This window comes from Moschus berezovskii, chromosome 21, assembly GCF_049115385.1.
Source record: "Moschus berezovskii isolate FMDL1 chromosome 21, NW_MosBer_1.0, whole genome shotgun sequence".
Lineage (NCBI taxonomy): Eukaryota > Metazoa > Chordata > Mammalia > Artiodactyla > Moschidae > Moschus > Moschus berezovskii.
The window spans coordinates 3,395,389-3,408,632 of NC_142480.1; the positions used below are offsets into that span (position 1 = coordinate 3,395,389).

Consider the following 13,244-nt stretch of genomic DNA (forward strand, 5'->3'; position numbering starts at 1 on the left):
ATCAGAGTGAGTTTTTTAAGAGAGGCCAGCTGCCCGGGAGGAGGAATAATAGTTTAAACGGAGCTTAGTATACAAATCCACGGCAGAAAACTAAGAGGAATCAGTCAACGAAAGGGAAACAGTAACAAAACCCTCAAAGTCAAGAGTGAGCGACTCGCAGGCCAGGAGGGAAGGAAGCAGAGCCGGACTTCCCCTCAGCCCGCACCTGAGCCCCCTCACCTGGGGAAAGACGAGCGCTCTCTTTCCAGGTACTCTCCCAGGGCTTTCTGGATCTTTCCCAGCAGGTCTGCCAATCTCTCCAGAGACCTCTGCACCCCCTGGATGTTCAGAACGTCCATCACCAGGGGAGACTTGGATACTTTCTTCATTAGAGCCAAGAACTCCGTGCTGATGCTACAGGTCAAATTAGAAGCAAGGTTACTGTCAGCCTTCATGCAGAGTGTTCCCAGCCAAGCCCACCCTTCCGCCCCCTACCCGCTGGAGGCCGTACCTCTGGAACCGCTGGGTCTCTACTGGCAGCAGGTGCTTGATGTCTGCGCTGCCCGTGAAGATGCCCTCCAGGTAGACCCAGCGCCTCTGCACGTCGATCCACACATCGAAGAGGGCCATGATGCGGTTCAGTTTGTCTTCCCAGCTCAGGGCGTCCTCCTCAAACACCTAGTGGAAGAAGCAGGGCAGAGGTCAACTGCTACCCTCTCCCCTCTCAGATATGCCAGAACTTACCCCAAGATGCAAACATCCTATCAAGTTATGTGACTCACATTTTCTAAAAACAGGTCCCTGGTAACTATGAGCCTGGCCGTTTTTATTTTTAAATATTTGTTCATTTATTTTGGCTGTGCAGCACTTGGGGTCTTAACCGCTGGACCACCAGGGGCGTCCCTGTGAGGCTGCAGGCATTACGGTGGACGTGCGCGAGGGAAGCCCCCACAGCGGTACCTTGTAATATGGAGAGAGCTTCATGGCGGACACGCTATTGATGTGCTCTTTGACCTTGTTGAAGAGGTCATCCCAGCCACGGATCAGGCGACACTTGTTCTGATAGTTAACCAAGTCCAATTCGTAAGTGTTCCACACTTCTCGTATCTGAATTGAAACCCAAAGAGGCAGGTCATCAACGCAGGGGCATTCGCCAGCCACACAGGTGACAGTGAGTTAACGTTATTGGGACGAGAGGCCCTCAGGTGAGGCCCCGTTTTCACACAGCTCAGGTGTGCGTCACAGCCCGACACGCACCTGCTTCAGGAACTCCTCCAGAGCCATCTCCCCCTGCGCCACCAGCAGCACGTCCTTGACGACAGCTTCGTTCTTCTGCAAGTCCACGTCCCAGATCTGGCCGAGGGTCAGCTCGGACACAACCCAGTTCACGCGGAGCCGCTTCATCAGCTGCTTCCAGTGGCGGTCCTTCAGGGCTTCGGACTTGAGCTCGATCACCAGCATGTTTACCTGTGGAGAGAGGGGCCCGAGTCACCCGTGGCGTGTCTCCGGCCGGCCTCCCGGCCCGTAGCTCCAGGTTGCCCACCTTCAGGTAGCCTTTCAGCAGCCTCTGCACAAACTCGTACGATGCGTACTGCCGCAATCGGGCGGGGAAGTTTTTCAGCTGGTTCAGGAGGCCATCTAGATTCTGCCGAAGCTGTCAAGAGAAACCTCAGGGTGGCATTCAGTTTGCCAACGTTCCTTTAAAGGGTGAAACATTTAAAAACTAGCCTTAAAAGCAATTTCAGATAAACGACCAGGAAGGGACTTCTTGCGAACTCACGGTACACCTCCCTGCTTGCCAAATTCCTAAGGAAAGTCTCCAACTTTCAACACATGAAGGGCCACGTGGTATCTGTTTTAGTGACGCATACCTTTCGAGGCTGCACGGAAACCCACGGCTGCTCCTTCATCTGGTCAATCTGCTCCCAGACCTTAGAAAGCTCTGACCAAACGCCTTTGAGGTCCTGTAACTCTTCTAAGGCCACCTGTGATCAAAGACAGCAGAGTAGTTACACTCCAGGAGATGAGCCACCTGCGCCTACCTCCCCCTGTGGGAGCAGCTCGCACCTGGACGCGCTCTTCGCTGCCGCTGAGAAGCCCCGTGTCCGTCAGCTCCAGGGCCTCCTTGGCCTTCGCGCACTTCTCGCGGTCGTCCTTCAGCCTGCCGAACTTCCCTTCATATATGGTGAGCGCCTGAAGTGCCTCCTCTGGACGCAGGTTGCCCTGAAGTGGTCAAGGCCAGCGAGTCAGAGCCAGTCTCAGGGCAGAGGGGCCCGGCTCTGAGGCGGTGGAGGGGACTCTGCATTTCCTTGAGTGTGTCTGCGAGTAAACGTTCACAGGTGCACGCTGCTGATGCGTGCCCGTTACTTCCAGACCTGACCTGGGCAAGGGGACCACCCATTGACTCAGGTGTCCCCTCGTGGAGTGCCGGGGAGACAGGGCCCTGGGCCCGGAGCAGGACACCCCTGCCAGGCACGCCATCCCCGAGGGCATGGCCATGGTATCAGTGACGAGGGAAGGTGAGGAGAAAAGCACCATTCTCACCGGAGGTGGCTTGACTTTTGCACTAACACAATTGACAGATCTCTTTCCAGCAGACGTGTGCGTGTGCTGGCGGGGGGAGCCCGATTGGTCCCCAGGCCTCGTGTGGAGAACTGCAGCCCCGACCACAAAACCCGACCAGCACCTAGGATGCATTCACATCCTTCTCCTGCGGGGTTTACATATGTGCCTCCGCGTGAATTCCACCCAGTGAACCAGGCGGGCCGTGACATACGTCCCTGAGCCCCGTCCTGCCTGTCTGCACGCCCCTTGGCATGCCTGCCTGCCCCCACTGGTCTCCACATGCCAGACTCCCCGCAGAGCAGCAAGGCCCCAACACCCTCCCTCAGCACGCGTCTCCATCTGACTTCAAGTGCGTGTCCTTCTGGTTCTCCTCTTTACTCTCTGTCTCCTGCGGGAGCGTGTCCCCCTGGGGGCAGGCTTCTTTCTGGTCACCACTGTGTTCCTGCTGCCCAGAACACGGCTGGTGCTCAGTACAAAGTCAAGTGAACGCGGACGCCTGGCTGTGGCAGTGTCTGGGCACAGACAGGCTTAACCGCTGCAACGACAGAGGCACAGCCCAGGACAGCCCAGCGCACAGGCCAGGTGGTGGCGCCGGGGGACGCCTGGCCTGCGTCCACAAGAGGGACAAGTCTAACTTTCGAGTACAGCTAAGAGGGTAACTTATGAGCAGAGAAACGTTAGGCTTCAGAGGCATTCCCTGACTTAAATGACTGTCTTGAGGGGTCTGGCTGAAAAGAGGTCTGTCTAAGCGGGGGAGCGGTGTTTCACATCCACTCTCTGCAAGGACGGCTCCCATAGTTACAGGAAGGAAGCGCCTTCACCCTGGAAAGCCCAGCTGCGGCAGGGCGCCGCAGTCTGAAAGCAGGGGCAGAGGACGCTGCCCGCACGGGCGCGGGCCACGTGGGGCTCACCGTGACGGGCTTGGTCTTCTCCCAGTCGGCCAGCAGGTCGCTGGTGCGGCTCTCCACGGCCCGGTCCTCCTGCACGATCTTCATCTGCAGGTTGGCCACCTGCTGCTGGATGGCCGAGTCCTTCCGCCGCATGATGTCATTGAAGGCCCCCCACTCCCCCTCGATGTTGTCAATGTACAGCCAGGACGGCGGGAACTGGAACCTCTGCTTCTCCAGCAGCCGCTGGCCGTTGCGGTAGAGCTGGAGAGGGAACACACACACGGGGCTTTTCTTCTAGAGGGCTAACAGGAACTATGGTCAGACTCCACCAAGGAGAAGACACCCGTGGGTACAGAACACACCTGCTCTCCTCCAGGAACCTCCCCTCCGCACAGCACTGCGGCCACAGGGCAGCAGAGCTTTTAAAATGCGGCCGCCCACGACACTGGCGTCCACGTTTACGAGGATGGCGGGGGGATACGACAGAGATGCCCCGAGGACCCCCAAGACACAGCGAGGGACACAGCTCACCTCGACTTGCTTCTCAAACTGCTTGATCTTCCGTTTCAGGGACTGCACATAGGTGATGAAGGTCACCGCGTCAGAGGTGCTGGCCGTGTCCACCGAGTGCTGCTCCAGCTCCTGGCGGGACTGTGGGCAGAAAGCACAGCGTCGATGGGGGAGCTGAAGGGGCCGGCGGGCCTGCCGCCCTGGCGGGGTCCCGCCTCCTCACCTTGGAGATCTGGGAGTGGAACTCCGTCATGTTGGAGCCGAGCATCTGCCCAAACTTGCTGAGGACCTCCTTGTGCCAGGAGTCGTACTTCAGGTTCACCTTGGACTGGACCTGTGGGGGAGCGGTGTTCACCCCACAGCCCCCCGTGGTCAGACGCCCCCCACAGCGCCCCCAGGGAGCCGCCGGGCTCACCTTGCCGTAGTCTATGACCACCGGCCCGAACTCCTTCCTGGTCTCTGCGTTGTCGAAGGTCCCGCGGGCTTTCCTTATCTGCACCAAGAGAGCCTGCCACTTGGTGAGATCTTCCCCGAGCCGGTTATAGATGTTCTCAGCTTGCATGTCCCACAGGCACTGATACTGAAGCCAAACCTGCCAATAAAGAACACAGCCACCCATACAGGTCGACTTCTCAATCTGTGAGATGTTAATAAATACCGTCATAGTCTGTTAGAAAGGTTTGTGTTCTTTCATCACTGGTAGGAATAAACTCTCATTTCAAATGCTCAGTTTCCCAACCAAAAGAGAATAAAGTTTTCTGCTTTTCAAAATGATTAATAACCCAGAAGCTTCATTCTACTGTTCACTCCTTGCTTTAAAATAGCAAACATTACCTCATAAATCGCATTACGTTCCGTCAAGACGTCTTAGCTCCACATTCATTCAAGCTCACACTTGCGTCTGAACAGACCATGCGCTCGCCGGAGTGAGAGGAGCGCCTCACCTTGACGTACTGCTCGACTTCGGTGACGATGCCCATGACTGCAGAGTAGGACTCCTCCAGGGCCATGGGGCCGTCCGGCATCCGCGTCAGAGCGTTCCGGTAAAACTTCTCTTCTTCCGTCAGTTCATAGTGGACGCCCACCTAACCGAACAAAGGCGGAAATGAACGCAGGGAGCGCGTACAGAAATGTGAACCTCGGTTACCTTTCTCTGAATTGAAATAAACTGAAAGAAATGTACTTAAGGGATAACGTTCACTCATCCCAGTCACAGGTAACCTATCAAACCAAGAAAAGGAGCATCAACCACAGCTAGAGGTGTGGCATCCCTGTTCGAGCAGGTGTGCCTCAGGAGCAGGGTGGGCCCCACGAGACCTGAGCCTCTCGTCCCCGAGGGCGGGACTGAGGGTGTCACCTCAGGGAGCGAGGGACTTCCACCAAGTGTGAACACCAGCGCACACACGTCACTCGGCGGCGTCAGCAGCCTGCGGGCCGGCCCCAGGCCAGGCACTACTGCAGGCACTGTGACCAAAGACCTCTGCTGGCACAGACTGACGTTCTGCGGGCGGGGAGAGCGACCAAGGGAAAAGCACACGGGACGTCGGATGACGAGCAGGGCTGTGGAGAACTGGGGGTGGGAAGGAACGCAGCGGGGAGGACACATTTCACACGGGGAGGCATAGGAGGCCTCACTGAGGAGGTGACCACTGGGCAGAGCTGGGGGCGAAGAGGCAGCAGCAGGGGCAGAGGCCCTGGGGGTCAGCGTCCACCTGGCCTGTGTGAGGACGGGCAGAGTTAGCGTGTTGCAGCAGAGCCGGGGGCAGAGAGGCACGTGTCGGGGGCCCGCAGGCCCCTGTGGTGGGCGAGACGGGAAGCCGTTACCAGGCCCCCGAACAGCAGCATCGGGTCAATACACACCTGAGAGGTACTCTGGGCTGCTGCGCTGATGGCAGCTTTTAGAGGGGCGAGAGCAGACAGAGACCCGTGAGGGGGGCTTAACTAGGCCTAGGGGGTGAGATGTACCCTGCACGACCGCAGCACTGGAGTCACAAGAGACAGACCAGCGTAAATTCTGAAGATGGAGACAGTGGGCGTCCAGGGTGACGTCAAGATCGGAGCAGGTTAGAGGCCGGGGAAGAAACGACGGGGAGACACAGGTCTGAGGGAGGGGACGTCTGCAGGCGGCCACATGCAGCCGTGAGGTGGCAGCAGGCCCGGCACGTGGAGTTCAGGGTCAGGACCAGAGGAGACAGGGGCACTCAGGGCCAGCACACAGCTGCTATTCACGGCCAGCAGCCCAGACGGGACACGGAGGGCAGGGCGGGGCAGGCACGAAACATGCAGGAACCAGTGGCGTGGACAGGCCAGTGAGGTGCAGGGACAGCCGGGGGAGCCAAGACCAGGCCCCGGAAGAGGGAGGAGAGAGAACGGAGCTACGCACACAGCTAAGCAAAGAGATACACCTGGGACTGTGTGGAGCAGTAACCACAGGGCAAGGGTCGGGTCTCACCGCGCCCCGTCCAGCGTTCTGCCACAGCGCTGGGCTGAGGTCCGGGGCTCCCTTGCAGGCACGCAGGGGCTCACCTGATACCGCTGGCTCTGGATCCGGGGGAGAGACAGCACGACCATCTTCCAGGCGAACATCTCCTGGTACAGCTTGTACCTGCACTCCTCGATGGGCGGGTTCAAATAGATGACCTGGTTGGTGATCCTCAGCTCGTGGACGACGTTCTGGAAAGCAGAGGTGCCGTTTGGAATCAACAGTCTATTTCAGTACAAGGGCTTTTCTATATACCACTGTCTCTCTCTGAATCATTACACTAGTTCCGTGTGGACCACAAAGTCTGCTAAGTTACTAATGGATCTGGCCTTCTGTGAGCTCATGTTTGGTCTACAGCCCTCCCCAAGGGCCTGCAGGAGGTCAGAGGGCAGCTCCGCATGGGCTCCTCCCGGGCGCCCAGCGCCGGGGTGTCAGACACAACGGACGCTAAGTGAAGCACCATGGGATCTGATGTGTGTGATGATCTTGGGACGTGAGGACCTTGCGCCCTGAGAAAGGAGTGACGCAAGGCTGACTTCACTGACATATGTTTACAGAATGGGCTCAGTCTGTGCCGCCCGCCAGCGCTTCGAGCTACAGGCTGGGCTCGGTCTGTGCCGCCCGCCAGCGCTTCGAGCTACAGGCTGGGATCGGTCTGTGCCGCCCGCCAGTGCTTTGAGCTAATTTAAGAATTTCAGCTCAGTCTCCACTACATAGCCGATCAACTCAGACACCCTCACTTGCTTTTCTGCATCTCAGTAACTTTATTATTATTATTATTTTTTTTTATTTTATTTCTAAAAAAGAATTTTATTAAAAAAGCACAAATGCAAAGAAATGAACAGAGGAAAATTTATGCGTCGAACCTGGACTGGTCACTTATGATAATATACATGCTACAATTCCATTCTCTCCAATCATTCCACCTTCACCCTCTCCCACAGAGTCCCAAAGACTGTTCTAAATGCCTATGTCTCTTTTGCAGTCTCTTATACAGGGTTCAGATTACCATTTTTCTAAATTCCATATATATGCGTTAATATACGGTATTGATGTTCTTCTTTCTGGCTTACTTCACTCTGTATAATTGGCTCCAATTTCATCCACCTCATTAAAACTGATTCAAATGCATTCTTTTTAATGGCTGAAAAATACTCCATTGTGTATATGTACCAAAGCTTTCTTATCCATTCATCTGCAGATGGACATCTAGGTTGCTTCCATGTCCTGGCTATTATAAACAGTGCTGCAATGAACATTGGAGTACATGTGTCTCTTTCAATTCTGGTTTCCTCGGTGTGTATGCCCAGGAGTGCGATCGCTGGATCATATGGCAGTTCTATTTCCAGTTTTCTGAGGAATCTCCACACTGTTCTCCATAGTGGCTGTACTAGTTTGCATTCCCACCAACAGTGTAAGAGGGTTCCCTTCTCTCCACACCCTCTCCAGCACTTATTGCATGTAGACTTTTGGATAGCAGCCATTCTGACTGGTGTGAAATGGTATCTCATTGTGGTTTTGATTTGCATTTCTCTGATGATGAGGGATGTTGAGCATTTTTTCATGTGTTTATTAGCCATCTTTATGTCTTCTTTGGAGAAATGTCTGTTTAGTTCTTTGGCCCATTTTTTGATTGGGTCACTTAGTTTTCTGGAATTAAGCTGCAGGAGCTGCTTGTATAATTTGGAGATTAATCCTTTATCAGTTGCTTCATTTGCTATTATTTTCTCCCATTCTGAAGGCTGTCTTCTCACCTTGCTTAGAGTTTCCTTTGCTGTGCAGAAGCTTTTGATTTTAATTAGGTCCCATTTGTTTATTTTTGCTTTTATTTCCAATATTCTGGGAGGTGGGTCTTGGAGGATCCTGCTGTGATTTATGTCGGAGAGTGTTTTGCCTACGTTCTCCTCTAGGAGTTTTATAGTTTCTGGTCTTACATTTAGATCTTTAATCCATTTTGAGTTTATTTTTGTGTATGGTGTTAGGAAGTGTTCTAGTTTCATTCTTTTACAAGTGGCTGACCAGTTTTCCCAGCACCACTTGTTAAAGAGACTGTCTTTTCTCCATTTTATATTCTTGCCTCCTTTGTCGAAGATAAGGTGTCCATAGGAGCGTGGGTTTATCTCTGGGCTTTCTATTTTGTTCCATTGATCTATATTTCTGTCTTTATGCCAGTACCATACTGTCTTGATGACTGTGGCTTTGTAATAGAGCCTGAAGTCCGGCAGGTTAATTCCCCCAGTTCCATTCTTCTTCCTCAAGATTGCTTTGGCTATTCGAGGTTTTTTGTATTTCCATACAAATTGTGAGATTATTTGTTCTAGTTCTGTGAAAAATATTGTTGGTAGCTTGATAGGGATTGCATTGAATGTATAAATTACTTTGGGTAGTATACTCATTTTTACAATATTTATTCTTCCAATCCACGAACACGGTATATTTCTCCATCTATTCGTGTCCTCTTTGATTACTTTCACTAGTGTTTTATAGTTTTCTATGTACAAGTCTTTTGTTTCCTTAGGTAGATATATTCCTAAGTATTTAATTGTTTTCATTGCAACAGTGAATGGAATAGTTTCCTTAATTTCTCTTTCTATTTTCTCATTATTAGTGTATAGGAATGCAAGGGATTTCTGTGTGTTGATTTTATATCCTGCAACTTTGCTGTAATCATTGATTAGCTCTAATAGTTTTCTGGTAGAGTCTTTAGGGTTTTCTGTGTAGAGGATCATGTCATCAGCGAACAGTGAAAGCTTTACTTCTTCTTTTCCAATTTGTATTCCTTTTATGTCTTTTTCTGCTCTGATTGCTGTGGCCAAAGCTTCCAGAACTATGTTGAATAGTAGTGGTGAGAGTGGGCACCCTTGTCTTGTTCCTGACTTTAGGGGAAATGCTTTCAGTTTTTCACCATTGAGGATAATGTTTGCTGTGGGTTTGTCATATATAGCTTTTATTATGTTGAGGTATGTCCCTTCAATTCCCACTTTCTGGAGAGTTTTTATCAAAAATGGATGTTGAATTTTGTCGAAGGCTTTCTCTGCATCTATTGAGATAATCATATGATTTTTATTTTTCAGTTTGTTAATGTGGTGTATTACGTTGATTGATTTGCGTATATTGAAGAATCCTTGCATTCCTGGGATAAAGCCCACTTGGTCATGATGTATGATCTTCTTAATGTGTTGTTGGATTCTGATTGCTAGAATTTTGTTAAGGATTTTTGCATCTATGTTCATCAGTGATATTGGCCTGTAGTTTTCTTTTTTTGTGGGGTCTTTACCAGGTTTTGGGATTAGGGTGATGGTGGCCTCATAGAATGAGTTTGGAAGTTTCCCTTCAGTAACTTTAAAAATAAAAAAAAGTTTGGAAATGACTGTCTGTAATATTCAAAAATGAAAACATTTTCAGTATTAAAAGAAAAGGTGAAGTGTAGGTAGGAAAAAAATAAGCCAATTGTCTCTCTCAGATCAAACCTTCTACTTGCCCACTTCTATCAGGCTTCTGATTTGGGGACTTTCACTAGTAAACAGAACACAAATACTGTAAACTACACAGAACCGATGTGTGGCTCAGGGAATCAGTGTGAGGCGCACACATTCATAACAACCGCCTGTGCTATGTGCAGAGTTCAAACAGAACTTCCTGAAAGCTTGCCGGGCCCCAGTAGAACCCTCCTTCACACACCGGTAAACAGCCACGTGGAGACAAGGGCTGCTGTCTAGTGTGCTCACCGGCGTGCTACTGTACCCTTCCACGAGAATTCTACTCAGATTTGTATTAAAACTGACATTTGAGGGTCACAGTTAAGCAGACCATTATATTCAGTTCTTCAAATTACTTACTTCCTACGTATATCCTAGGAGAACAGAAATTTTCCCCCCAGTGTAGATTTCTAATTTTTATTTTCCATTAAGGGAAAAAAAACAAAACAGCTGGGACTTCCCTGGTGGTCCAGTGGTCAGGGACCTCCCTTCCAATGCAGGGGATGTGGGCTCGCTCCGTGGCAGGGGACCTAAGACCCCACAGATAACTCAGCCGTGAGCACCACTGACGAGCCTGCACCAACAGGGGGACCCCACGCCCCGTAACTAAGCCCCGACAAAGCCAAACAAATGAAAATTCACCCCACGCGTTTCTGAAACTGTTTCTGACATAGAGCAGAGTTCTAAGGCAGGCACGAAGAGGAAAAGGATGCCCCGCTCCAGCCTCCTCTCAAGTGGTGTCATTACCAAAACAAAGACATGAGCACTGGTCCATCGTTCAGTCGCTCAGTCATCGGGGCCCTGTGACCCCGTGGACGGCAGCTTCGATATACTGTCAACTAAAGGACGGACTCCAGTCAGACTTGCCAGGGTCTCACAGGACACCACTTCACAGTCGGCGGTCACAGCCCCTCAATCCCTTCCACTCTGTGACACTCAGGTTTTCCCGCCTCTCTGCTGCCTTGGCACCTGGGGTGCTCTCTGCAGAACGGCCCTCCGCCTGGGTCTGCCTGGTGCTGCCCTCGTGGGTGCTGGGGGGAGGAGCACGGGGGGAAGAGCCTCCTCCTCACCTCATGTCACCGCGGGACGCCGACCAGGCCCAGGGCTGCCCACCACAGTGGCCTTTTCACTGGTGCTTCATTTACTGTGGAACTGGCTGCCCTGAGAGATACTCACCTTGATCTTTGGCTCTCCTCCAGGCTTGTGACTAACTTGAGGGGCATCTGTATCCATGTCAACCTCTGCTTTATCCTCCGCTTGTCCAAGGAGCACCTGTGTCCAAGCTCTCAGGCCAGCTTGCAGCCGGACGCCCAGTATCCTTTCAATCTACAGAGAAAACAGGTCTAAGAACAGTGTTTCTCCCAAAGTTAGCTCACAGAGCGTATTGACAGAAAACCGCTATTTCAGGCGCAGGACGAATTGTTCCTGACTACAAGCCATCACCCCCGGATCACTGACCACTAGGCTGACTGTGCTCTCCACCTGCAGACTGCCACTTACAAGTGACAAGCAGACCAGCACAAACGCGCAGGTGTGGCAGAGGTCTTGATATATGTTCAGTATGACAGAAAATTCACAAAAACCAGACTCAGGTATAAACTAGGAAACTGTAATTTCGAGATGAAACCATTTTCTTTTTCTTTTTTCAATTGAGGCACAATTGATTTTGTTCTTGTTGCTGTTCAGTTGCTAAGTCATGTCTGACTCTTTGTTACCCCATGGACTGCAGCACATCAGGCTTCCCTGTCCTTCGCTCTCTCCCGGAGTTTGCTCAAACCCATGTCCACTGAGTCAGTGATGCTACCTAACCATCTCATCCTCTGCCACCCCCTTCTCCTCCTGCCTTCAATAACTGACTATAACATTAGTTTTGTATGTACAACATAAGGATTCAATATGTATACCTATTATAAAATGATCACCACAGTAAACAACATCAGTCACCAAACAGCGACCGTTTTCTTTCAACAAGTGAAGAAGGAAGTCGGAAATCTCTATCTGTGAGATTTCCAAGGACGAGGGTGTCCACCCATCTTGCTCAGAGTCCCCCTCATTCCCCGCTCAACCATCCTGGGAACGCTGTGGGGGGGGCCTGAGAAAACCTGGGACTTGCACTCGATTCAGAAGACTGGGGCTTGTGGACGTTTGCTCTGCTCAGGGCCCGTTGGTGGAATCACTGCGTTTTACTAATCCACAGTAGAGAAGAAAACCTGTGACCCACACACAACCTCAGAACTGACCAGTGGCCACCTATCCACCGAGTGACCTCTGCCATAAAACACCCTCCCCACTTCTGGAGACTTCATGGCTGCTCTGACACCCACTGACGAGGAAGCCACACGGGGTGCTAAGTATGCTTCCAACACCCACCCCACAAGGGTGAGCCAAGATCCCCTAAACCAGGAACAAGAGGTACGTGGATGCTGGGGTGCTGGCGGAGGGAGACACGGTGGCCAGAGAAGGCGGCCCAGAGAGCAGGGCCAGGGAGAACCACCTCAATCATTAGCAGAGCAGAGACGGGCTGCAGGAGGTTGTCACACACCCAGAAAACAGAGCATTCCTCCCCTCCCCCGAAGTTCCCTGCTTCCAGCGCAGGAGGGTGACTGCAGCCAGCACCACAGTTCGCCCTCTACTATCAGCTACAGGGGATTTCTGGAAAGAAGTGGATGGTCACGGTCACTGATAACTTCCACGGAAACGAGCTTTTCAGGGATGACCTAACAGACTTCTGGGCCGGGGCCACCCCCATGCAGACGGCAGACAACGCCACACGTAGTCAGCGCCAGCCTACCTCCATGTCCAGCTTGCTGACCCAGATGGGCAGATTGGAGTAGGAGTGCAGGTTAAGGTCATCCACGGCCTTCTGCACTCTGTTCAGGATCTCAGAGAACGTCTTGTGGTCATACATGCACGTCTCCAGGGAGCGGACTTCCAGGTCTATCTTCTCCTCGATGATCAGCAGGTCGTCCACCTCAAGGAAAGCACGGTTCGCATTTAAATCACCAGCTTACGCCATCCCTTTATCTCATGTACATTCTTCTCAGTTAATAAACGTCTGAGGCAGAGAAGCTCTTCTCAGAGTGCTAACCCTGCGTGCTGTCTTGACACCACACCCTCCCTGCTCCTGCTCCCAGGAAGGCGCCCTCCGCCTGCACGCACAGGAGCAGGACATCAACGCACGCTGCTCCACACCTTCCCTCTCCGGAAGCCAGCCGCACACCAGACCAGCGGACTCCACCCTGCCTGCAGAGGCAGGAGCAGGGCCGGGAAGTGAGTGCAGCACAGCCTGGTGGGGGTCTGGGGCGGAGGGCCTGGGGCGGGCCGACCGCCAGCCTGCTG

At 52.3% G+C, this 13,244-nt stretch overlaps 1 protein-coding gene across 1 annotated transcript in view; it reads right to left on the reverse strand.

Annotated features, from left to right (window-relative positions):
• The window catches only part of DYNC1H1 (dynein cytoplasmic 1 heavy chain 1), a 62,235-nt gene that overhangs the window by 31,440 nt on the left and 17,551 nt on the right, over window positions 1-13,244 (reverse strand). The window contains exons 9-23 of the mRNA XM_088829842.1: window positions 12,697-12,876; window positions 11,082-11,231; window positions 6,471-6,617; window positions 4,889-5,029; window positions 4,360-4,536; window positions 4,168-4,278; window positions 3,966-4,085; window positions 3,456-3,695; window positions 2,047-2,202; window positions 1,851-1,964; window positions 1,523-1,633; window positions 1,237-1,446; window positions 940-1,086; window positions 491-657; window positions 220-393 (exon numbers count right to left, since the gene is read on the reverse strand). Coding sequence (XP_088685968.1) covers window positions 220-393; window positions 491-657; window positions 940-1,086; window positions 1,237-1,446; window positions 1,523-1,633; window positions 1,851-1,964; window positions 2,047-2,202; window positions 3,456-3,695; window positions 3,966-4,085; window positions 4,168-4,278; window positions 4,360-4,536; window positions 4,889-5,029; window positions 6,471-6,617; window positions 11,082-11,231; window positions 12,697-12,876 — 2,345 coding nt within the window. The remainder of the gene's footprint in view (window positions 1-219; window positions 394-490; window positions 658-939; window positions 1,087-1,236; window positions 1,447-1,522; window positions 1,634-1,850; window positions 1,965-2,046; window positions 2,203-3,455; window positions 3,696-3,965; window positions 4,086-4,167; window positions 4,279-4,359; window positions 4,537-4,888; window positions 5,030-6,470; window positions 6,618-11,081; window positions 11,232-12,696; window positions 12,877-13,244) is intronic.